This window comes from Emys orbicularis, chromosome 7 (assembly GCF_028017835.1).
Source record: "Emys orbicularis isolate rEmyOrb1 chromosome 7, rEmyOrb1.hap1, whole genome shotgun sequence".
Taxonomy (NCBI): Eukaryota; Metazoa; Chordata; order Testudines; family Emydidae; genus Emys; species Emys orbicularis.
The window spans coordinates 64,183,251-64,208,784 of NC_088689.1; the positions used below are offsets into that span (position 1 = coordinate 64,183,251).

The following is a 25,534-nucleotide window of genomic DNA, read 5'->3' on the forward strand; positions in this document are numbered from 1 at the left end:
AACTTTAAGCACCAGAGTTCAAAAATTTTTGCCCAAGTAACTAGTCCAGGCCAAATGGTGAGTTATTTAAAATCCCACTAAATACCTCTCAGCATCTTTAGGTGCCTAAAAACCTTTAAAAATGTAACTGTGAGTCACTTTTGAAAATGGGCTCCTAAGAAACTTAGCTTTTGAAAATTTTACTCTTTATTCATTAGAGCATGTTGTCTTTCTATGCACAGTGTTAGTGAAAAAGTTAGAGGGGCTCCGATGATGTTTACAAGTGTATGAATCACGTCGTGTAAATTCATGTTTTGAATTGAAGCATTATACACAGTACAACTTTCCTGGAGTTAGTAGTTTCAGAAACATTGAATTTCCTCATTTTTCTCCCCAATTACTTAGGGCCTTTAAAAAAAATTGGTTTTACTAGAAAAAATTTCAATAGCTCAATTCCTAAATACTCCATAGATACACTGCACACATGCCTCCCCTCCTCCACCATTACCTCAATGAGAAAAGAAGGGAGGAAATCAGTAGCCTCACATCCATGTTGAACAGACAAAGTGGCAGAATATCACACTGTCAAAACTCACTTGAAAGCCTTTGTGGCACATGAGCAATTGCCCAATAGTACAATCTGGAATATCTCTGACAAAATGATCCCCTCAAACACAGTTCCACATATCCCTTCCAGTTTCTTGTGGAGACATCAACTTGTGCACAGGAACATCAACACCATCTCATTGCCAATGGTATTAAATACTGTTGACTGACATAAAAGAATCAGTGTGAACACCTGCCCTTTGTGAAACCACAGGTGGAAATTAATGACTGTCTTATTCTCCAAGCCATAACCAGATTTGAAACAAGACCAAACAACGTAGGTGTGCTTCCAGTGGGGTTTTGCAGGGATCGGTTCTTGGCCTCACAGTATTTAACACTTTTTTTTAATGACCTGGAATAAAATATAAATTCATCACTGATAAAGTTTACAGATGATAGAAATTCAGGGAGTGCTAAATAATGAAGACGACAGGTCAATGATAAAGAGCTATCTCTGTTGCTTGATAAACTGGGAGTAAGCAAACTATATGTGTTGTTATATGGCTAACTGTATACCTTCAGTAACAAAGAATACAGGCCACAATGGGAGACTCTTTCCTGGAAAGCAGTGACTCTGAAAAAGATTTAGGGGTCGTGGTGGAGAATCAGCTGAACATGATCTCCCAGTACAATGCTGTGGCCAACTGGTCTAACATTCTAGCATGATGGACCTCAATCTATTTAGTTTAACAAAGAGAATGTGAAGGGGTGACTTGATGACAATCTATAATTATCTCTATGGGGAACAAGTATTTAATAATAGGCTCTTCAGTCTAGCAGAGAAAGGTATAACACAATCCAATGGCTGGAAATTGAAGCTAGAAAATTTTTAACAAGTGAGAGTAATTAATCATTGGAAAAACTTAGCAAGCATCATGGTAGATTCTCTGTCACTGACTATTTTAAATCAAGATTGGATGTTTTTCTAAAAGATCTGCTCTAGGAATTATTTTGGGGAAGTTTTATGGCCTGTGTTGTACAGGAGGTCAGACTACATGATCATAATGGCCCCTTCCGGCCTTGGAATCTGTGAATCGTGAAGGGGTTCAGAAAAATCTAAGAACCCCAGACGATGCCACAGCAGCCCCAATACAACCTTCTCAACAGCTGTTCCTAAATGGAAGATTAGCGGGTGATGAGACTGTTAGCGTCATTTGACTGCTAACTGGGCACAGGCCTATAAATTACTCATTTGAGGAAAGCTGATATATTGCCTTCCTGAAAGGAAACATTGGACAGTCTCTCCAATAAAGGACCCAATATCTCTTTGTTACAATGACTGTTGTTGTAAGTCACAATCTGAAGTTTACAGTCTAGAACCACAGAGAGCAGATGATGTTACCTTAGTACCTCTCCCACCAAATAAATATCTGCTGCCAAGGATATAGCCAATCCAGTCAGCATCCAATCAATTTTGTGTAGTAAGTAGACTGAAGACTACTCATAGTGGGAAAGACTACTCACCTCTGCTTCCAAGTAAAGACAGCCCAAGTTCACCAAACTCTCTACCATTAAAAAAAAAAAAAAGTCAGGGTGGCTAGATTTTATTATGATACACTGTTTACTATTGCATAAGATTTTATGACTGATCTGGCATTAAATGCTGTGGATTCTGTTAGTGATCAAGCATAGGGGAGATGTGATGCTAGTACTTCAATGCTTGTACAGAGGGAACATTCCTGCTGAAGGAATGACACTTTCAGAGTTCTTCAGGTTAAGCATGTATAGCCTACTATTACGTGGTAGGCTGTAGGCATCCAAGTGACTATATCTGAAGCTTAGGTGATAAAAGCTAAGCACACATGAAAAGGCTGCCCCCCTTGATCCTCTGTACATTTATAGTAAAACTTTAGATTTAGGCAGATATACGTAGTGGGCATTCTTCAGTCTCGAGAGATATACATCATTACTAAAGACCATCTGAACAGGATTAATTTTAAAATGAGGCGCACTTTCCATAACCACATGAATAGAGATATTTCAACCTGCCTAATAAGAGTATACTTGCAGGTCAGGAGACTGGGCAGTGCTATAGAAAGGTTTTATAATGAAAATCTATTTCATAACAAATAGCTGAAGGAGAACAGAGGCAGGTAAAAATAGTAGCTGTAATTCCACATGCTTGCAATAAAAATCAGTTAAGCAGGAACTTAAAAGCATCAGTGCATAATATTTTTAAGAAATACTACTCAAGCTTTGACTGTCACAAGATATGGTACAGTATACCAGCAGCATCTCTGCCAAAAATGAATTAGTAAGTGGTTCAGCAATAGCTAAGTTGTTTATAATGTCTGATAAAGATATATTTCCTGGTTAGCTCTGATTGCTTTGCCATGAAATGTAGAACCCTTATCTGAAAGTCCTGAGGCAGACAAAAATAGGGATTTTTGCCTGTGTCAGGACTATAGTTTTAGGTTCAAAGTAGTGTCATGCAAACTGCATTTTGTGGTACATTCTTGTGTTTTTCCATTATCCTTTTCTGCTAGAGGAGATCTTGGGCCTGATCTCGGCATCAGACCTTTAGCAGCATATTACATGTTACAAAGGTTTAGGAAATGCAAGTAATTTTTGAAGTTAAAATGCCATGCTCTGATTTGGTAGTATTTTATATCCTCATTTCACAGGGTTAATGGCTACATCAGATGCAAGACAGTGGAGAGTCAGGTCATTCGTTTCTTGTATCCTCTGCAGTATTAAAAATAAATAAAAGGCCAAACTCTGCTCTCTTAATATATGTAAGTGGGTCTTCTTTGTCCAATAATAATCGAAATTATCAGGTTCAGCTGAGCTCTGCTCAGTTCAGGAGCCCAAGAGAAAGAATGCAAAGGTGTCTTTTCACAACCTATTGCCCTTCTCTCCTACCTCGGAGAGGGGAGTATAATAAAATTAAGGACATGCTTAAGTGAATAGGGATGGACTTAAGTACATGCATAAAGGCTTTGCTGAATCAGAACCTGATTGAGTAAAGTCTTGAGGGATATTATGTAAGACATAAAAAGCAAAAGCACATCACAATGTAGTTTAGTTTATTTAGGGAGCATGTTCAGCTAACCTAGTATATAAAAAAAAAGAGTAGTATATCCAGTCTCTGATGAGAATCATAGATAGTTTTTACTGGAACAGAGTGATCCTGATATGTTTGAATAGGGAAAGTATAAATATTTGGTACTACCCGTCACCTTACAATGATAGAATACAGGTAGGCTCATCAAGCACCCCACTGTGTTTCCTTTCCAACTATATCGTCCTGCTACTATTGTGCAGAGAGAGGATGGTCAGTAGACAAAGGCATGACTAGAAGACTAAGCAGGAAGTTAGAAAAGAGATTAAAGCATATGCATTTGATATAAATATTATAGTTTTAAAGAGACATCTAGATCAATATCTGCCATATTTCATTAACTTACTTGACAAAGTGAACACAATATATTCAGAGAATGCTGAATGGAATTTTCAGTTCATTCTCTCTGATTTATTATGACAGAATAGGTAGGGTGATTTTCTCCCCCTCCAAGTTCTTTATATTTCTTCCAATAAAAATGGATATAACTTCTCCAACAATAAACAGCCAAGACGTTTCCATTTCATATTGGCTTCTCCGGAGGAGGCACAAGTAAAGAGAAAGGAGATGTGTTTTGCAGAATCTTTGTTTGGGATGGAGCTGTTTTCATTTACAGTGCAGTTTACATGGATTAAGTGTGTGTTCTTAATTATCTCACTTCAGGAATCTGGATGTTTTAGTTATCCTTTTTCTTTGCCTTAACCCACTGTACATTTGGTGATAATGGTACTGGTTTAAGGACCTTTTATCAGAATTTTAACTTATTTTGTAAGGAACCAGTGCCTCTCTAAAAGATAATATAACCAAGTGAACAAATATACATAAGTGAACAAATATACACAAGTGAACAAATTCCATCCCTGATCATGCAAAGGGATGCACCCATGCAGAGCCCTATCGTTCTGCAATGTACTATTTTTATAATGCTAATAATAATTTTGATATTGGAAATTCTGAGGAAATGAGAGGTGGTGAATTAGGCTATGTCCTTGTGAAAACAATGGACTCCCAGAGGCATAGAGAATCTGTGTAAAGGGAGTCTATAGCTCTAGCTGCTTGGCTCCTTCAGCCTCCAAGTAAGCCTTTGCTCTTTCCGCTACTTCCACCCCCAGAAGACTGCCAAAATTGCTTCATCCAAGTTTGAACTCCCACAGGCAGAACCTGCAAGAACTGCTCTAAAATAAGGTCCATGGCTTTCCCCAGAGAGTTTGTCTCCAGAGTCCGCCACCGATCAGCCAGGTCCTGCAACCTCTGGGCTACCACACAGGGTCGTGCTCCCCATGGAAATGGCTCAATGTGGAACTTATGCCAGTATGCTTCCGGTGTCAGTCCTAATCTATCTAATGTGGCTGCTTTCAATTCAGGGTACAAATTTGACTGTGGGCCACTCAGAGCTCTATAACCAGCTTGAGCCTCCCCAATGAGAAATGGTGTTATGCCGGCTGTGCAAGTGGAATCTTCCAAGCCTGCCACACAGGCGGCCCACTCAAAGACTCAGAGAAAGACCTCAGCATTGTTCTCAGGCCCAACTTTCCCAACACCAGGACAGGCCTGCCCTGTCCTAGTATTGGAAATATCTCTAGTTGCTGTAAAAACTGCTCCAGTTGTTAATGTTGAGACTCCTGATACTGCTGCTGGGTGGCAAACTGTACCTCAAACTGCTTTTGTTGACTTTTCAAAAGTTGCAGGAGGAGCGTCTGAGTCTGCCTTCTGCGAATAAGCGGACAATGTCCTCCTTCTCCATTGACTGTTACTCTTTCAGTTTCCATTTCCCTCCTGGGTGGGCAGAGGTCACGAATTCTGCGAAGTACACCAATTGCAGAGGAGCTGCCTCCTGCTGAGTGCCCCTTTGTGGCCAGGGGTCAGTTTGCAGGCACCCTTCCCCAGTTATCCCCCTCTTGCAGGGCCCATAAGAACTCCATGCAGTCTCTCTTGTGGCTAACAGTGCCTCCACCTGGGGCTGGTTTAATTACAGGAATGGCTCAAACAATCCTCAGAGTCCCAAAATAAAGCCCATGACCATAGCACAAACGTTCATACTTAGCCCTGGTTCTTCTGTCACACACAGACTTCTTCGGTCCCAGTCTGCTCCACCCAAAGCCACCAGTCCCAGTCCTCTGGCCCTGACTTCCTTCTCCTGTCAGCTCCACCCTGCAGCTTCCTGCTGCTCTGTATAAGGAAGCCCCTTATGCAACCCAGGGTTGGCTAGCCTCAGCCCTCCAGCCCTTATGGGGCAAGCCACCTTGTTACAGATCCTTTTGCAGGACAAGGACCTCACATGCTATGAAATTACATTGATTTATTAGAGCAGTTTCATCATTGGTCTAATTCCACTGAAGACACTGATATTACAGAAATAGGATGAATTTAATCTCCATGAACACTTAACAATAACACAGATATCTGAAATATTCAACCCACCCTTGTTTCTTTTTCAAAAATGTAAAGAATCAAAATAATTCGTTAAATTAATATTATGAGAAATGATATCAAAGCTTTAATTCAAACTTTAATTCAGGTTAAAAATCATGGCCCAAATTCTGGGATGCATCTGAGTTATCACAAGAAAAGTTGAAATCTGACTGTTACTTATAAAATAATTCTTTACTTGTGTTACTAATTGTTGAAAGGAAAATAGTTTTTAAAATCTAATTTACTTTTGACCCATTTATGGTGGTGTTTTACATTTCTGTGTTACTCAAAGAAATTTTATCGCTCCATTTATATAGCCAGGTTCAGTGCCTTGTTCTAATGCACTAGCCACTGCTCTCCTTTTATAATCTGATTCACTCAGACGCACATGGTATCCCTTTCAAGATGCTGCATGAGTGCTAGCATCTACCGGTGTAGATGAAATTGCAGGATCAGGACCTATAACATAGTGCTACAGTGCTTGAGTTTTCAGCACTGCAAGGTGAATTTTTAAATTGGGAAATTTTTAAAGTGGGAAACTTTTCCACTGAAACTTGGAAGTTTAATATGACAAAGTAATTTTGATTAATACTGTGTTAGATTTTGGCACTTTTTTTTAAATCAAAGCCTATATTTCAGACTAAATTTCTTGGTAATGCCTCTTAAAGCATATTCCCATCAAAGCAAGTCTGTTAGCCCAGATTCTGAATTACTACAACATTATTTTACTATCAATCAATTCTAACTGAATTCAAAACACTTTCAATATGTTGGCTTTTTAAAAAATTTTACTGTATGGAAAAAATGGGTGGTGTAGGGAAAGGAAATGATTATAGGCACAGAAAGGGGAAGCTGTAAATCTTCAAATCAGATATAGGACAGATTGGAACAATATGGGTTTTTCCAATGTTTCTAAGATAATGTACCTAATAACTCTCCTTGGGCAAGAAGGCAATCTGTTTTCAATCAATCTCTCTCCTAAGCAAAAATATCACTTATGTTAAAGGGAGATTTTTAGTTATTTATTTATTTATTCTGAAACCAGAAGATTCCCTATCCCAATTGCTCTGAATTGTATCTGACAACTAGTACAATATAAGAAAAAGCAAAGATGCAGGGGACAGATAATGAACTTGTGTGTGTAAGGAATAAATAGTTCCAATGCATTCTGCCACCTTTGCATGATCCCTGTCCTTGTGCTAACATACAAGAAATCTATGTTCCTGTTTCTCCACTGCCTTGAACCTTATGTACTACTATACACCAGGGTAAAGTGGGTGTAAAATGCTACTGAATCAGAATTTTGACACTTTATGCATGACTAAATGACCGTCCGACCTGCAAAGCAATTGAGAATCTAACCTAATTCCTGAGTTTCTGCTGTAGTAGTCCACCTCCATATTGCAACCAAGTTGGCTGATGGCTTTACAGCTAGTATCTGGTCTTCAGTTTGCTCTTATAAAATGTGAAAGCTAATTAAAAACATAAAAAGTTACTGTTCTATGAATTAAAGTATGTCTTCAGTCCCACCTTTCATTCAGGAAGGAAATGTCTTTTTTGTGTGCAAGAACTCAATATTGTTCTATGGAATTGCCTCTGGAAGTCTTTGCAGAGCAAGTGGAATCTGAAGTGTTAAGGACTGTAAAAAGCAATAATAAAATGCAGTTACTTAAACAAAGAAATTTTCCTGTTACCATAAATATTATACCAATTAAACAAGATAAAAAATGCAACTCCTAAATAGGTATGGGCAAATAACTCCCGCTTACTGTAACTCTTAGGATCAAAATTACTTATTTTTTGCCATTACAGCTCTACCCCGATATAACGCTGTCCTCGGGAGCCAAAAAATCTTACCGCATTATAGGTGAAACCGCGTTATATCGAACTTGCTTTGATCTGCCAGAGCGCGCAACCCCTCCCCCCTGGAGCGCTGCTTTACCGCGTTATATCCGAATTTGTGTTATATTGGGTCGCGTTATATCGGGGTAGAGGTGTATTTTTCATTTTCTTGTGCCTTTGCAATTCCGGGTGCTTTTGGGGAATAGCTGCAGGAAGAGTGCCTGAATACCACAAGAAAAATACTTCTTCCAAAGCTGTTACTTCAATTTGGCAGACTCAGGATGTTCAGAATTTACATATAATGTTCTCTTAAGCATCAAGAATGAGTGTATCCAAACACAACCTCTGAAACTTTTGAGGTTTGCTCATCACAAATTTGTACGTTTTTTACTTATGAACTAGGTTCACCCAGATATTACGTGGTGGAAAGTCAGATTTTAGGTGATTTGCGCTGCGTAATTCATCTGTGACTCTTGCAAAGCTAACCTATGCAGCCTCAAAAGTGGCTAGGAAAGGGGCCTGGCTAAAGCAACCATGGATTGCTATTTAAAGCTGCCCTTCACTGGCAGAACCCCCAAGGAAGAACAGCAGTACAAACACCACATGGCAAATTTTGGAACAAAACCTTTGTGACAAGCTGTTGTGGGATTTACAAAACTGAGCATAGGCAGAATGGGAGAGGTGAGTCTTCCCCATTTACAGGCAGCCAGGCTGACCACATTCCCAGCATTGCTGGCAGAACTGCCAATCATGGGGTCTTGCAAACATAGGTGGGACCAATAAGAAAATCAAGCCCAACTATTAAGGAAGGAGAATAGAGAGAGATAAGGAGGCAGAAAGGCCTGGGAGAGGGGAGGGGCTACAGCCCCATTCCAAGCTGCCTCTAAATAATCTGACAGGGAGGCAAAGACTGCAAGCCCTGAATTTAGGGGTTTATAGACTCATTTTAGGTTAAGTTGAAAGAAACCAGTTAGATAAGCTGAGAGGGAGATATGATTGTTCTCTATATATGCATTAGAGCAGAAGTTCTCAACTAGGGGTCCGTGGCCCCCTGGGGGTCCGTGAGTCCTTTCAGGGGAGCCGCGGAGCCCCATGGCTGAAACCCGGTTCCCCGAACCCCAGCACTGAAGACGGGAGCAGTGCGGGGCTGAAGCCTACCTGCCCCCCCCCCCCCAAAGCCGGGAGCCGCGCCGGGCTGAAGCTGGTCAACACCCCCCTGCCACCCCCGAAGCTGGGAGTGGCGTGCAGCTGAAGCCGGCCGACCCCGTCCCGAAGCCAGGAGCAGCAGGGGGCTGAATCTGGGAGCCCCAGCACCACCTGCCCCACCTGCACCCTGAACTACTCCCCTGCCCGTACTCAGCCCCTAGCTACCCCCTCCCTGCACCCTGAGCAGTTTTCAAACTTTTTGAACTGTGTCCCCCCTTTGAGTTATATTTTTGGTTGCATCCCACCACAGTCTGGTCAGGCTGGGTGGCCTCCTGAGTGAATCAGGGTGGAGGTGGTGCTCCCTCCAGGGACCCTGCTGTGCAGAGCTGGCTCGAGCCCTGCCAGCCCTTGTCCCCCCAAAATAGAAGTAAAACCATGCCTATGCCCAAGGGTGTCCCCCACCCTACCCCGGCCCAGAGCCCTGAGTTCCCCCCACCCCTGCTGGGCCCTGGCATTTTTATAGCATGTTGAGGAGGGCCTCATCAAGAAAAAGGTTGAGAACCCCTGCATTAGAGGGATAAATAGAGGAAGGGAGAGGAGTTATTTAAGTTAAGTGGTCATGTGGTCACAAGAACAAATGGATATAAACTAGACATCAACAAGTTTAGGCTTGAAATTAAACAAGGGTATCTAACCATCAGAGGAGTGAAGTTCTGGAACAGCCTCCAGAGAGGAGGAGTGGGGGCAAAAAAACCCAACTGGCTTTAAGACTGAGCTTGATAAGTTTGTGTCAAGAGACTGCCTACAATGGCATGGAGCCAGTTTGCAACTGCTAGCAGCAAATATCTACAATGGTTGGTGAGGGATACTAGATGGGGAGATGATTTGAGGACTTCAGTGACTCAGTGAGAGGTTACGGGTCTATTACAGGAGTAGATGGGTGAGGTTCTGTGGCCTGCGAAGTTCAGGAGATCAGACTAGGTGATCATGATGGTCCCTTCTGGCCTTAAAGTCTATGACTGCCCCAAAAGCAATAGACAACATGGTACTAGAAGTGGAGTTGAGTTTAACTGTCCCTGTAAAAAAGGGAAGCCCTCCCCCCAACAAACTTCACATTTTTTGTTTTTGCTTATATATATGTAAGAGAATTATGGAGGTGAATCAGCTTCTACAATGGCTGGTTGATTCAGAAGCACAGCAACAACACAGGCAGCAACAACTGTTTGAACAGATGGCATTGCACCAACAACAGTTACATCAAATGGTGTACCTTGTGCTGGCTACTACTCCTGATGGTGTTGCTACTATAAGGAATGCATGTCCTGTTCTTCAGGGAACTGTGACATTTCCCCAGATGATGACCTGGAGTCATTCTTGGTAATTTTTAAAAGGTTTTCACAGTCTCTCATGGCTTGCTCCACTCCTCATTGGGGAAGCCCAGGCAACATACTGGGGACTTGACACAGCAGCCTAGGACTATGAATAGGTGAAGGCTGCCATATTGGACTGTGAAGAAATCTACCGTCAGCAGTTCCATCATGAGCAGTATCACACCCCACCTCCTCAAAAACATGGCCATGGATGATCGCCCAAAGGCTAAAGGACTTTTGCTGGTGTTCGTTAATGCCAGAGTCTCAAATGGAATCCTAGGTAGCAGAACTCATAGTTATGGAGCAGTTTGTACAGATTCCTCCACTGGCGGAGGAAGACTGGGTTTGCAGTCAGTGACCAGTAACCCTAGCAGATGCCACCCATAGGCCCTCTTGTGGAGAACTATATGGCTGCTCACACCATCCAGTGGCCCTCTGCTGCAGAAGTACCCACACCATGCACACTGAAGAAAGAAACTGAGTAACCATAGGTGGGGGTGGCCCATATTGAGTAAACCCAAGAAAATCCAAATGGTTGGCTGATTGTCGGGCAGCATAGGTAACTAGCATTCCTCTCAGGGTCCATGGGTAAGTTTCCCCTGAGACAGCAGGGTCTATGACTTTAAATGCCCTGTCCAGCCCCCTGCCCCACACCAACACAGGAACAAGTGCCCAGAGAAGTTCAGAAAGAGGACAAAGTCACTAGAAAGACAAGGGATAGACTTGATAGTTTTACTCCTATGGAGAACAGGCACATAGGTTTTGTGACTGCCTCTAGATGAAGTGTAATTTTGGGCAGGTCTGGACAGGAGAGAATAGGGCCCAGAAAAAAGCCCTATGGAAACTCACAATATCAGAGGTGAATGGCCAACAAACACTGGCCCTTGTAGACTTGGGGTGTGACCATACATTTGTATGGGAGTGGAAACTGGAACAGTAGGGAAGCTGGCAAAGGGGGAAATCCCCATTAAATGCACGCTTGGAGATATTCTTGGGTATCCCAGCATGACAGTAAAATTGACTGTTGATGGGAACAAAGGCGAAATGAAAGTATGTGTGTCTCCGGATCTCCTACCCAGTGATATTAGGCCAAGACGGGACATATTTCCTTGAACTATTACAGAAGCTTCCCTTAGCACAGGAGCCTGAGGATGACATTCCAAAAGAAATGTTAGGGATCCTGTTCTATTTTAAGGACTCTGACCTACTTCCCTCCCAGCCTAGAAGGAAAAAGTTCTGGAGAGAGAAGTGGATTGAAAGGAAAGAGCAGAGAGAGGTGGCCCCCCTCCATAGACATAATGGATACCACAGACTCTATAGTTGATCCAGGCAATTCAGAAGATTCCAAGGAAAGGCCTTCCATGGCCCAACATGAAACACCCCCTCAGCAACTGGACTCAAAGAAGCTAACAGACTTCTCAGATTTCCATGTGGAGCAAAAAAACAACAAGACTTTGAGATGGATCTTCAAACAAGTAGCAGCGATAGACGATGAGAAGGTGGACCCCCCCGAAGGCTGAATAGTACCCTTATTTTGCCGTTAAGACAGACTTGTTCTATTGCATATACCAGGACAGGCAGACACAAGAGATACAGATGCAGTTACTAGTGCCTCAGTACATCGTTGCAAGATCCTGCATTTTGCACACCCAATCCCATGTTCAGGACACCTTGGGAAAAATAAGACCCTGTCTAGAATCCTGGCCTGATGCTTTTGGCCAGGGGTCCTTAAACAAGCCAAGAATTTCTGTGCACCCTGTCCTGAATGCCAATTAATGGCCCCCCAAGAGTGTTCCATTGGTTTCATTAATATCCTTTCTCTGGGTGGAGACCCACTTTGAATGAATAGGAATCAACTTTATAGGCCCCCTAGAGAAGAGTGCCTCCGGAAACAACATGATAACAAGTACATTCTGTACATGACCTGATACCCAAAAGCTATATGACTCCGGTCAGGGAATGCCAGGACTGTCACTAATGAGCTACTGAAGGTCTTTGTGTGGGTAGGGATTCCCAAAGAGATCCTGACAGACCAGGGAACAAATTCCATTATGAGATCGGTCTGTGGCCTGCTGAAAATCAAAGCATTATGCACATCACATGTACCATCCACAGATGGATGGTCTAGTGGAAAGATTTAATGAGATGCTAAAGAGAATGCTCAAGAAATTCATTACCCAGGACCCTCAACATTGAAACCAAGTACTTCCAGCCCTATTCTTCACCAAAATATGTTTGGGAAGAATCAACATGACTTTTGTAAAGGGAAATCACACCTCTCCAATCTATTAGAATTCTTTGAGGGTGTCAACAAATGTGAGGACAAAGGTGATCTAATGGATTTAGTGTAGTTCCACTTTCAGAAAACCTTGGCAAGGTCTGTCACCAAAGGCTATTAAGCAAAGTAAGGAATAAGGGTAAGAGGGACGGTCCTCTCATGGATCAGTAATGGGTTAAAAGCTAGGAAACAAAGGGTATGAATAAATAGTCAGTTTTCACAGTGGAGAGAGGTAAATAATGAGATTCCCCCAAGGTTCTGTGCTGGAGCCAATGCTGTTCAATATATTCATAAATGATCTGAAAAAAGGGGTAAACAATGAAGAGCCTGGGCAGCAAAATGACAGATGAAATTCAGTGTTGATAAGGGCAAAGTAACGTACATTGGAAAACATAATCCCAACTATACATACAAAATGATGGGGTCTAAATTAAGCTGTTACCACTCAATAAAGAGATCTTGGTGTCACCATGGATAGTTCTCTGAAAACATCTGCTCAATGTGCAGTGGCAGTCAAAAAAACTAACAAAATGTTAGGAAACATTAGGAAAGGCATAGATAATATGACAGAAAATATCATAATGCCTCTATATAAATCTATGGTACACCCATGCCTTGAATACTCTGTGCAGTCTTGGTCACCCCATCTCAAAAAAGATATATTAGAATTGGGAAAAGTACAGAGAAGGGCAACACAAATGATTAGGCATATGGAACTGCTACCATAAGAAGAGAGATTAAAAAGTCCGGGACTGTTCAGTTTACAAAATTGATGACCAAGGGGGGATATGAGAGAGGTCTGTAAAATCATGAAGGGTGTGGAAAAAGTGAATAAGGAAGTGCCTTTTACACCTTCACATAAGACATGAGCCACAGTCACCAATGAAATTAATAGTCAGCAGGTTTAAAACAAACAAAAGGAAGTACTTCTTCACAGAACACAAAGTTAACTTGTGGAACTCATTGCCAGGGGATGTTGTGAAGGTCAAAAGTATAACAGCATTCAAAAAAAGAATCAGATAAGTTTATGGAGGATAGATTCATCAATGGCTATTAGCCAAATGGTCAGGAATGCAACCCCATGCTCGGGTGTCCCTAAACCTCTGACTGCCAGAAGTTGGAGCTGGATGACATGGGGTGGATAACTCAATAATTTCCCTCTTGTGTTCATTCCCTCTGAAGCATTAGGCACCAGCCATGGTCAGAAGACAGGATACTGGGCTAGGTGGACCATTGGTCTGACCCAATATGGCCATTCTTATTTTCTTAAGAAGCTCACAGAGAGACAAAGGAAGACTGCAAGCCTTGGAATTTAAAGGCAGGTTGACTCATTTTAGGTTTATTTGGTGGACTGGGCTAATTTGAGATGAATAGAAGGGGACCAGTTAGGAGAAAGCTGGGGTCTCTAGAGAGAACTGCTCCAAGAGCAGTTGACACAAGCCTTTCTGCTGTCAGAGCAGCCTTTTGTTGAGACCCTTCTTTGCTGCTCTTTCTGAAACCCAGAGATGGTCAGAAGAGTTAGTAAAAAAATCTGTGCAAATCTCTAAAAGTTTTGCTTACAAGTAACTTATTGACTTCATGCTACTGTGACCACGATTTGTGTCTCTCAAAGGAAATATTGACCACTGTGAATGCTAGCACTTACCTCTTTGTTCAATCATTCTTGTTTACCTCAACCAGGAGCATTGCCTGCCTAAGTCTGACTGCTTCCCCAAGAAATAACATGGAGATATCTGTTCTGCTATGCTTATGTTCACAAAGAGAGAGCCTACAGGATGAATCAGCCATGGGGACCTAGCCCTTAAAATCATATTTGTACTCTCCATTCATTTACATTGAGTAATGAGTTTGCTACACTTTCTGCTCTGATGCAATATCTGATTTTAGTGTGCTGTTGCATGCATATGAGAGAGACCGAGACTCTACTCTGTGCTGATTAGGCCTCCACTGGAGTATTGTGTCCAGTTCTGGGCGCCACATTTCAGGAAAGATGTGGAGATATTGGACAAAGTCCAGAGAAGAGCAACAAAAATGATTAAAGGTCTAGAAAACATGGCCTATGAGGGAAGATTTTAAAAAAATGGGTTTGTTTAGTCGGGAAAAGAGAAGATTGAGAGGGGACATAACAGTTTTCAAGTACATAAAAGGTTGTTGCAAGGAGGAGGGAGAAAAATTGTTGTTCTTAAGTGCTGAGGATAAGACAAGAACCAATGGGCTTAAATTGCAGCAAGGGAGATTTAGGTGGGACATTAGGAAAAATTTCCTAATTGTCAGGGTGGTTAAGCACTGGAATAAATTGCCTAGGGAGGTTGTGGAATCTCCACCATTGGAGATTTTTAAGAGCATATTAGACAAACATCTGTGAGGGATGGTCTAGATGATACTTAGTCCTGCCATGAGTTCAGGGGACCGGACTAGATGACCTTCCAGTCAGCTGAACCTTCATCTGCACCCGGCAAACACTGGGCAAAGCTGAAGGATGCTGCAGCCAAGAAGTAGTTTGCAGCTCCCCAACCAGTGACAATTTCTACACCAGCCCTGGCTCCAGCACAGAGGCTGCTATAAACTGCCAGGTTGTGAAGGCCCCACAGGGCAGCTCTCAAGTCTCTTTTTGCACCAAAAATGGGTCAAATATTTGGTTTATTATATTTGTTACTTATTGCATGCTGATACAGTGCTTGGTACCTTATGGAACAGGGGAGAAAGTTTTTGTTTCCTGCTTTGAGGAGTTCACCGTCTGAGAGTCCAGTGCTTCATCCATTTCTACCAAACATGTAGTTTATGATGTGATGAAATCCTATTGAAGCTAGAGCAACCACTCGCGGTAGCAAGCACTGCACCTGGCAAATAAGTATTTGTAGTACCAGGTCCTAATTAGACATAGTACAGCCTAAATATAATTGTATATAAACCATTAGAAATTGAAGAAAAAAACCAGTCTGTGATTTTTGTTGTTTATTTTCTAATACTCCATGCGCTCATGACTTGGTGGGTTGTCATTGAAAGGCCAGATAAGAAGTGTTTGAGATAATTGTCTTCCTAAATTCAGAGCTAAAGTCTTATGCTAATGTATTTGTAAAAACAAAGTGGTAATAGTAAAGCAGTCCCCTAGGGTGTGCTGGATTAGTATAATACTTCATTGTGCTTTGCTTTCCTAGTCACTACCTGCACCACTGCAAAAGTAGTAGTACATGATGGTGATATTATTAACTGCATCATGCATATTATTGATTTATTTTTTGTTCTGCATCATTATCCTTTCACCAATGAGTTCATTGCATTATTTTCATATACTTAGTCAAGCACCAAATTATGAAGCAAGGACAGGCTCCCATAATAGTCCCTTATGGTACATTACATAAGCGATTATTGCTGCTACCTATTATTTGTTGCTTCCAGCCAATGAGGTTTCTGCATTAATGGAATGCGCACAGAACAATTATGAAATAGGTAAGACTTGGGCAGTTTAAATTTAGCCCTTGAAATTACTTTGCTTCTTTTTGGCCACCTGCTGGCAGCTCAGATGCCAGCCAACAAATAAATTGTGCCTTTGTTGCAATCAGCATATAGACTCAATCAGCAGTAATCAGGTCAGATTACCGAATGACTCTTTGCTACCTTAATAATTAAATTGAATCCACACTTCTACTGCCCTCTCTTTCCCTGACAGCTGCAAGAAATGTGGCAAGGAACAACAGTAGCAATGGAAGTACCGTAAACACCAGCACCTCCCATGTACTCATCTGACTAATGAAAGCCATGCTTTTGTCTGTGTTGTGGTAGAAACACTGAGCCACTGTAGAGCATGCTAACACAAGTACTTGGACAATACTATATAATAAGTGGCTTAACAATCCATTAAGCAAGGAAGCAAAGAAAGGACACAACTTTAGACACTTCACTCGGCGTGTAAGAAATCAATATATAGAAGTGGACACTGTTTCTGTGTTGCATATTTGGGTTCTTCCCTTTGACCCTGCTGGAAATTGCATGGAGCATAAGTGTGATAGCACTCTCTGTACGGACTCTGGTTCTGTGGGGGTGTTCCATTGCATTGCAGAATTTAAAAATGTCCACTTATTGTAAAAGGCTCCTGCTGTAGGACTTATGGTAGAAAATGCAAGATTTCTCTTTTTATTGCTTATGGCTCATAACATGTCAAGTTTCTCACTGGCTTCACTGATATAACCAGTAAAATAAGTAGAATCATTTCAGGGAGATTTGTTGTCTTATTACATGATAAGCTTTATGTCATAAACAAAAAATTAAATAGTAAATCTTAGGAGAGGAGGTGGAAGGAGAAATATGACTCTGAAAGGGACTGGATAATACAGCATATAAGTGTATACATAAATAATAATATTTATTGTTAAATGCTTAAAAACACTTGGCCAAATGGTTTTGCTTGTAATAGTCTTTTGCAGCTTCAGGTGAGAGCCCATATGTATTTTCAATGTCAAAGTACCTTCTAGTATTGATGTTTTCCTTTGATGACTTCAGGGAATAGGTGTTAAAGAAGCATCAGGAAGAATGCTTCCCTTTTCAGCCAACAGCTCATTTTACCCTTTTTGTTTGCATGCTTGTTTGTTAGTTTTCCCTGCAAAAGTAACTGTAAGTTTTCTGTCACAGGCACATAGTTGTCTGTGGTCACATAACACTTGAAAGTGTGTCCAACTTCCTGAAGGACTTCCTGCACAAGGACAGGGATGATGTGAACGTGGAAATCGTCTTTCTGCATAAGTGAGTAATCTTTCCAACCAAAACCTTTCTTGCTGATCAAACAGGTCTGAATGTGTCCTAAAGTCTCCTTGGAGTCAGTGTTGGTTTGAGGGTAGAGCAGGGGATGATGGGACTGTTAGGGTCAAACTTATTCGGTGAAGTTAGACCAGAGATATATTTGACCCGTGGGGTGAAATCCTGTCCCCTTTGAAATTAATGGCCAATTAATGGATGTCAATTTGTGATGCTTCCACTAGCTTTTTATAAGTCTAAGGTCGGGATTTAAGGAGTCTTACTCCTATTGAATTTCAGTGGGATTTAGGTGCCTGACTCTCATAAACTCTTTTTGACGTTACCAGTCAAAATCTCTTTGAGCCTTGCTTTTCCCCTGTGTGAAATGTTAACATACTTACCTAACGTACAGCACAAACCAAACATGGATATAGTTGTGAACTACTATCTCTCCAGTTTATCATGATGACACAAAGGCCAAGATTGCATTATGAAGCCACATATTGCTGTTACAGTTTAAAAAGCCTTATTTCATCTTCCAATGAAGCTTTTTTAAGTGTGTAGTATCAATCCATGAATACTTCCCAGTCTTGCTGTCAGATGCTATTCTTCATTGGTTGCACATTATCTGGTAGTTCATTGCAATATATTTTGTTAGATTACTGAGGCCTAAAAATCAGTTTCTAGATATTTGTATCCATTATTAATCTAAATCAGTGTCTTTCCTAGGGCAAGTATCAGAGGGGTAGCCGTGTTAGTCTGAATCTGTAAAAAGCAACAGAGGGTCCTGTGGCACCTTTAAGACTAACAGAAGTATTGGGAGCATAAGCTTTTGTGGGTAAGAACCTCACTTCTTCAGATGCAAGTGTCATCATGATAAACTGGAGAGATAGTAGTTCACAACTATATACATGTTTGGTTTGTGCTGTATGTTAGGTAAGTATGTTAACATTTCACACAGGGGAAAAGCAAGGCTCAAAGAGATTTGGACTGGTCTTGCATCTGAAGAAGTGAGGTTCTTACCCACGAAAGCTTATGCTCCCAATACTTCTGTTAGTCTTAAAGGTGCCACAGGACCCTCTGTTGCTTTCCTAGGGCAGGCTCAATATCTTTCTATAAGAAAGTCTCAAGAACCTCCAGGCAGTTGCACAGAAATTTTTCATTTCTTTGCTGCTCAATGGGCCCAAATTCTGCCATCAGGTGCACAAAAGATCTCACATTGACTTAATTTGGAACCGTATGCATCAAAGGGTGATATTTGACCCTAACTGATTTTAGTTAAGCCTCAGCAAAGACTGCATTGGTCTGGTATACAATTGCTAGATTGTTCAATAGGTGTTTGTGTTGTGCTGCATCCTACAGCAAGTGGAAACAAGTCAGCACGGAAGAAAAAAGGAACAGATTGGCCCTGCCTTGTTAGTTAAAACTTGACACTTTAAAAAAATAAAATAAAATAAAATAAAGCTTCCTACCATTCTCAAAATAATGCTTCTGCAGAAGAAGAGGTCTGACCAAGGATATTTTATACATGCAGTTAATAAATTAAGGAAGCAAATGCTGTACAAAGAATGAGAAGCCTTGATCTAATAGGAGGTACAAGAGAAATAGTTTAAATAAATTTCAAATTAATTAAATAATTAGTGAATGATAGTTAATGAAGGATAATGAATTAAATACATATATCTGAATTTTTGAAGAAATAAATACCATGATAGATCAGATCATCCCTGGTTATCCTGATTTGAACAGCGTATTTGCCAACATTGAAAAACTAATGGAATGTTGAGAAATAAATCTTGTTTTCCTATTGGTTACCTCAATTGTTCCCACCTACTAGCATACTTAATAGTACTTGAAGCCACTGGACTTGAAGCCACTGGACTTTAGACTTGTGCTCCTTATATTAAAGAAAAACTCAATAGTTTGTCACTAGGTTAATAGATCAGTATATTTTAAAGAGTGCATGACACTCAGAAATAAGAAATAATATTCAACACATATTAATAAATACTGCAGAAGTTTTCTTTGGCCCTGGATAGTAGTTCTAAGTTTAGTTTATGGAGATTAATTTCTATCATGCAGTCTATGGGGAAAAACATGTTAGGAATGCCCATTCATAGGTATGTGTATTATCTATCTTCAGCTCCAATTTTTATCTCACAACTGTCTAACAGTTGCAAGCTAAATTGCAGTAAAGCTGTGTTTTCTGATTCTAACGACATATTTCAAATATGTGCTGAAACTTACCCAAAGATGTGCATAACTGGCTGCTTTTCCAAACACAAACATCATGAAAGAGATTCTGCTGCATTTAATCTTCTCTTCAGGAGATTACAAACTTGCAGAAGCTGAATACATTTTACCAGTTTTATGTAAATTAACAGAAATAGCCCATTCCAATGACTTTGTTAAAAGATTGTTGGATTCTAAAATTTTGAAAAATGACTGGCATTATCCTGTAACAAGAAGTGCTCCATGGTACACTGCCGTTTTCCACCACCCTTTTAGCTGCTCATAGAATCTGAACAGTTTGGAGAAGTCCAAGATGCACTCTGAATTGTAAAAATGAATGAGATGATGAGCACTGAATGATACAATCCATGTAGATCTATGAAATTGGTGCAGTCACCCCCAGGTATTGGGGCTCTCTGGTTTTACTGTATTAGACTATGACTGCTAGCAAAACAGCAGTACTACAAAAACAAAATGCTGTTGCACAGACATAGTGATGCTGCAAGCAGATAGAAACAGCAAATTGCTTTAAATTATTTAAAAATATATGTTATCTGGTAACATTAGTGATCGTGTTCAAGTCATTTCCTGTCAGTTAACGACTGACTGGGCCACAACTTCTCCAGCCAGTCATTAGTTGCCTGGGAATGCCCTTCCCATCAGCAATTTTGCTTAAAGGTAGTTGCTGTTTGTCACTAGCATCCCATTACACATAATTCAACATCAAATTGGCATGTCTTAGGGAGAGGCTATTAGAAATAGCTATTTGCTTGAGAGAAATATGGTGTTAACTGTCTTTTCCTATCAGGAGCAGCATGCATTTCTAAGTGCCATGAGCTGTTTTTGAATGAGTGATATTAATGCACTTAACAGCAAGCAATGCACTTTCCTTCCTGTCAAACAAAATGATTAAAAGGTTAAGAATCATTTGTGATGATTGGATAAAGGAAGTTGAAAATGCATAGAGTTGCTACCTGGCTGATTTTATAATATTGCCATTCAATTGGAGTAATGGATACAGTTGATATCCCCTGGTAACCGCTCATGTTTTATTAGGGTAGTGGAACTTAATTTCCAAAGGGAATCTGGAGGTTCCAGCACCAAAAAAAAGGTGTGACAAACTTGCACGTACAATTGCATATGCACTTTCAACAATAGTTTATAGAACTCTCGTAACTGCCCGTGCACAGGATGGGTGGCTAAGCAGTTACTACTCATTTGAGCATGCATTTGCAGTAAAAGCACACACAACTGCAAGTAAACATTTTTTTTATTTTATTGACGCTGTTTACCTGGCAAGTAAATGCTTGCTTTGTTACTAAGAGAGCTAGGTAGGTGTGGGCCACATTTTTATAATGGATTACTTTTCATTTGACTACCTGCTTATGTGAAAATGACCGCTGGTCAAAAATGACATGACAAAATTATAATGAATGCACTTAGTAACAGTTAATACAATCTAGAGGTATTATCAGGTCCTCTTGGTGGCTGTTAACCTACTGTATGAATTATACAGTCTGACTGTATGACTGGAATTACATCAAAGTGCAGGTAGATAACTGTGTGGTCTGGTCTGAGTGAGCAGCCCATACACTAGGCAGATTTTCCTTTCACTCAAATAATAAGCTGCTGCTTTTGCATCCTTTGGTCTTCAATTCACGTGCTGACAGGGACAAATTCCTAACGAAGCTGAGGAGATTTTAGGGCTCAGTATTGCTCTTGTATGTATGAATTGATGTTGCTAAGAGCACATCTTTGATGGACAATTTTGTTCCTATTTTCTAGTTTTGTTTGTGTTTCTTAATTAACCTGGGAGCAGTAGAGTTAATAAATAATGCTAGCTGCCAATACGGACCTTTTCTGTGCTGTTATTTATGATTCCTAGATCAAAGCTGTGCCAAGCAGTATGGATACTGCATCTATGTCAATGAGACAGAATAGTTACACATCAAAGAGTGTAAAGCACCTCACTGTGTTTGAATTGATGGGAGTTGCTGTCAAGGTTCCATGACTAGCTGCACCTCTGTCCCCTTTTCTGGTCTCTCTCAGTGCACTCCCTTCAGATGTTAGGCCTCATGCCTTTGTCTGTCCTTGGTGGAGTTCTCCAATTCTTCCTCTCTTAGACGGTCCCTGACCTACATTACCCTACATGCCAACTGTGATTACTCAGCAGGCTTGACCAGGTTAGGCATCTGTGAGTCTTCCCTTTGGGAGCTTCTGACCAGTGGTTAATATAGGCCACTGGACAGCTTTCTCAAACCAAAGTATTATTTACTCTTAAAAGCAGGAGCAAAGCACAAGATAAGAGAAAACAGCTAACCCTGTAACCCTGACAGCTGCAACATTCGGGGAAGCTGGTCTTACCTCCGTTTGGTAGGCCACATTCACATGTAAGTGAAAGGAATGGAGCTTTGCTAACAGTAGGTGAGGCCCACTGTTTTCACCCCACAAGAAAAGTATCGATGGAATTTCAAACAGTTTAAAAATGAATACAAGAGCGGGACAGAAATGTGCAAATTGATTTCTTGTTTGTTTTCCCCCCAATGCAGTATCTCCCCTAACCTTGAGCTGGAAGCTCTTTTTAAACGACATTTCACTCAGGTGGAATTTTATCAGGGTTCAGTTCTCAATCCGCATGACCTGGCAAGAGTAAAGGTAATGATTCTGTTGATTCTTTATTTCTACTAGCTGTCTTCTCTTAAATAAGCAGTTTCTAGCTCCGATCCAACGTCCACTGAAGTTAATGGGGATGTTTTAGTTGACTTTAATAGGAGAGGTCCTATGGTTAATTAATATTAATGTTTAACATTTTAGAACTTGATGTTATAAACATTATTGGCACGCTTGCATAGGGACAATTAGAAAACATTTTTTCACCATTTTTCTATTGTCAGGTGTCCTGAAAAAGTAAATACAATTTGAGATATTTGCTAACTATAATAAGATGGCTGTATTGGTTAAAGTACCATACTCCATGCTAAATAATTCTATCCTCTTAAAGCAAACCCTGAAGCTCAGAAGAGTAAAAGATACCAAACTTATATGCAGCATTACCCCATTTCATGTCTTTCTAATGGGACATGAACAAGCTTCTTAAATCATAAAGATCTTTGCCTAATGTTAAGCTGTTCTAGTGAGCAGAAATTAGTATTTTTGCCTGTTCTGGCTACAAAAGCTGTTCAGTCCATTTTTACACAACATACACTGAGCTGAGCTCTAATCAGCAGCATAAAATGATGTCCTTGTAATGGCTATAAAATTCAGTCTTGTTATCTTCTCTCTTCCATCCCCTGCTTTACTGTGTGGGATTTGCCCAAATGTACTGAAAAACAGTCATTTTGTTATATTTTAAATCTGCTGCTTTATGCTAACTAGACTAAGATTGATGATTGTAAGTTTTGCAAGTAGATTAACTTTGCTCCTAAAATCAGTTATCTATTATTACACCTCTACCCCGATATAACACTGTCCTCGGGAGCCAAAAAATACCGCGTTATATCCAAATTCGTGTTATACCGGGTTGCGTTATACCGGGGTAGAGATGTATTTTTATTATGTTATTTCCCAAGGACCCAAACAGCAGCTCTGGCCCTGTTGTAATAGCCACTGTACAAACAACAGAAAGACAGTTCCTGTCCCTCTGGGTTTAGGAGCCTGACCTGCAACATGGAGTTTTAAAACTTTGGCATTTAACCTGTTGGTGCTTCATTTTTGGTATCTCTGAAATAACATTAGTAATCGGTAGTAGTAATAACTAAAGTACTTACCTACAATGAGCACTGTAATGTTTAATGTTTGGAAAGTGTTTTGAGAAGTTAAAGTGATCAGCTCCATGTAAGTATTGGCACTGATATCGTAAAGAGTCAGAATCTACATTTATACTCAGCAAAAGCTATAAACTGTTGTTCTTGCTCCTGGAGGAAGAAGCTGATTTCTTAGCGGCCGGTGGCTGTGAGAAGAAGTTGGAAACAAAGGTTTCTATTTATGTTTGCTTTATTTTTTCGGTGTCTCAGATAGAGTCAGCAGATGCATGCCTAATCCTTGCCAATAAATACTGCGCTGACCCAGATGCTGAAGATGCCTCCAATATTATGAGGTAACCTGAAGAGTTTTTGAATATGGTTGTCATTCTCGTTTCTGACTAGCAAATTGCTGGTGTCTAGGTGGACCATACCCACATCTGTTACAGTTGAAAACTTCTCACAGAATTGCTTCCAGAGACAGGGAATTAAACTGGCGGAATGCGCAGGATTGCCTCAATAGTGTGGAGATGGAAGAAGTATAAGATGGAAGGGCTGGCTTGGGTATAGTGTGTCCATGAGGGTGAAATGATGAAAGGAGGAAGTGCTAGCCCAGGTAACCAGCGTAGGTCAGCTACAGATCTTTTTGCAGCCAGTACAACGTATGTGGCCTTGCACATTTTAATCTGGAGAATGAGGATAAAACGGATGCTCACATTAAAACTGCCTTTGTGTGCCCTGTACTTTCTACATGTTGCCAGCATCATAGGGACCTTAGTGTCCCAAACACATTATCCTGTGCATTGGGATCAAACATATTTTAGTTCAGAATCCAATATACAGATTGTCTCTTCCTACTTGCAGTCTTTCCTTCAACAAATATCATTATTGGTGTCCTTGCAAGGAAAGTCCAATTTTTCTTGGTATGAGTTCCTGTGCATTCCTCTCTGATCAGTAAGGGGAACGATAGCATACAGGATTTGGTTTCACATGGTGGGGCTTTTTTGTTAGGTTTTTTTTTGGGGGGGGGGGTGTTGAGGGAGCGCTTTCAGGATTCCAGTTTTATGGAGCAGGTAGTTGTGTTCATTGCTGTATTCTAAAAAGAATCCCTATATTCAGTGGGGGTCTGAAGTTCCCCTCTTTTTTTTTTCTTTGTTTGTCCCATCTTTTAGAAGAATGGAGCTGAAAGACCATATTAATGGTGTTGGCTCTCCCAAGCAACAGAGGTAGAATGCCCTGTACCTCTATGCCATAGGGGGGCGGGATAGCTCAGTGGTTTGAGCATTGGCCTGCTAAACCCAGAGTTGTGAGATCAATTCTTGAGGGGGCCATTTAGGGATCTGGGGCAAAAATCTGTCTGGGGATTGGTCCTGCTTTGAGCAGCAGGTTGGACTAGATGACCTCCTGAGGTCCCTTCTAGCCCTGATATTCTATAATTCTATGGGTATAAACAGTACTTACATAGCAGGGTCACTGGTTACTGTTCTCCAGCCCCATTAACAAATATCACCTGCTTTTCTAAAACCTAAGGAGAAAAGATGCCATTGTTAGTCTCATATAGTAGGGGAGAAGTAAGGAAATGGCAAAAGTAAGTTTAAAATAAGGTTGAGTCCTCCATTATTTGTATTTTGCTCATACAGCCTTAGTTTTAAGGAGACCAGTCTGCCCTTTTTAAAATTAAAATGTAAAAGATCCATTAAAAATTAGCTTATACAATGAATTGGCCAGTGTTAAAAGCCACTTTTTTTGGCCTGTTAGATGCTTGCATTCTATGAGTTGAAGGTAGATACAGGAATACAATTAAAAAAAAAAGAAACTTCACTGGAAAAAGCCCAGTATGCCTAGAGTGTGGGATGCCTGTGGAAGGAGCAGGGTTTAAGTAAGCTCATTTCATTTTCCAAAACAACATTTGGGATGTGTTGGGAAAAACCCTAGTTTGATTTTAATTGCAATACATAGATTAAAGAGTATTCCAGATGCAGATTAGTGTGTTCTTAAATGGATTCAATATGTTTTAATGTAATAAAATGTAAAAGTGTTATTGGGAATAGAATTATCTTATGTGATCTCACAATAAATGAATTTGATTCAATAAAACTGAATTAATTAAACAGTGGGAAATGGGACATTAATAGGG

General features: G+C 40.6%; 1 protein-coding gene across 11 annotated transcripts in view; it reads left to right on the forward strand.

The window, feature by feature from the left end:
• KCNMA1 (potassium calcium-activated channel subfamily M alpha 1) overlaps positions 1-25,534 on the forward strand; it is an 898,072-nt gene that overhangs the window by 672,395 nt on the left and 200,143 nt on the right. For all 11 annotated transcript variants that reach the window (XM_065407332.1, XM_065407334.1, XM_065407336.1 and 8 more), the window contains 3 exons: positions 17,324-17,434; positions 22,207-22,312; positions 23,671-23,753. In XM_065407332.1, the coding sequence (XP_065263404.1) occupies positions 17,324-17,434; positions 22,207-22,312; positions 23,671-23,753 (300 nt within the window). The remainder of the gene's footprint in view (positions 1-17,323; positions 17,435-22,206; positions 22,313-23,670; positions 23,754-25,534) is intronic.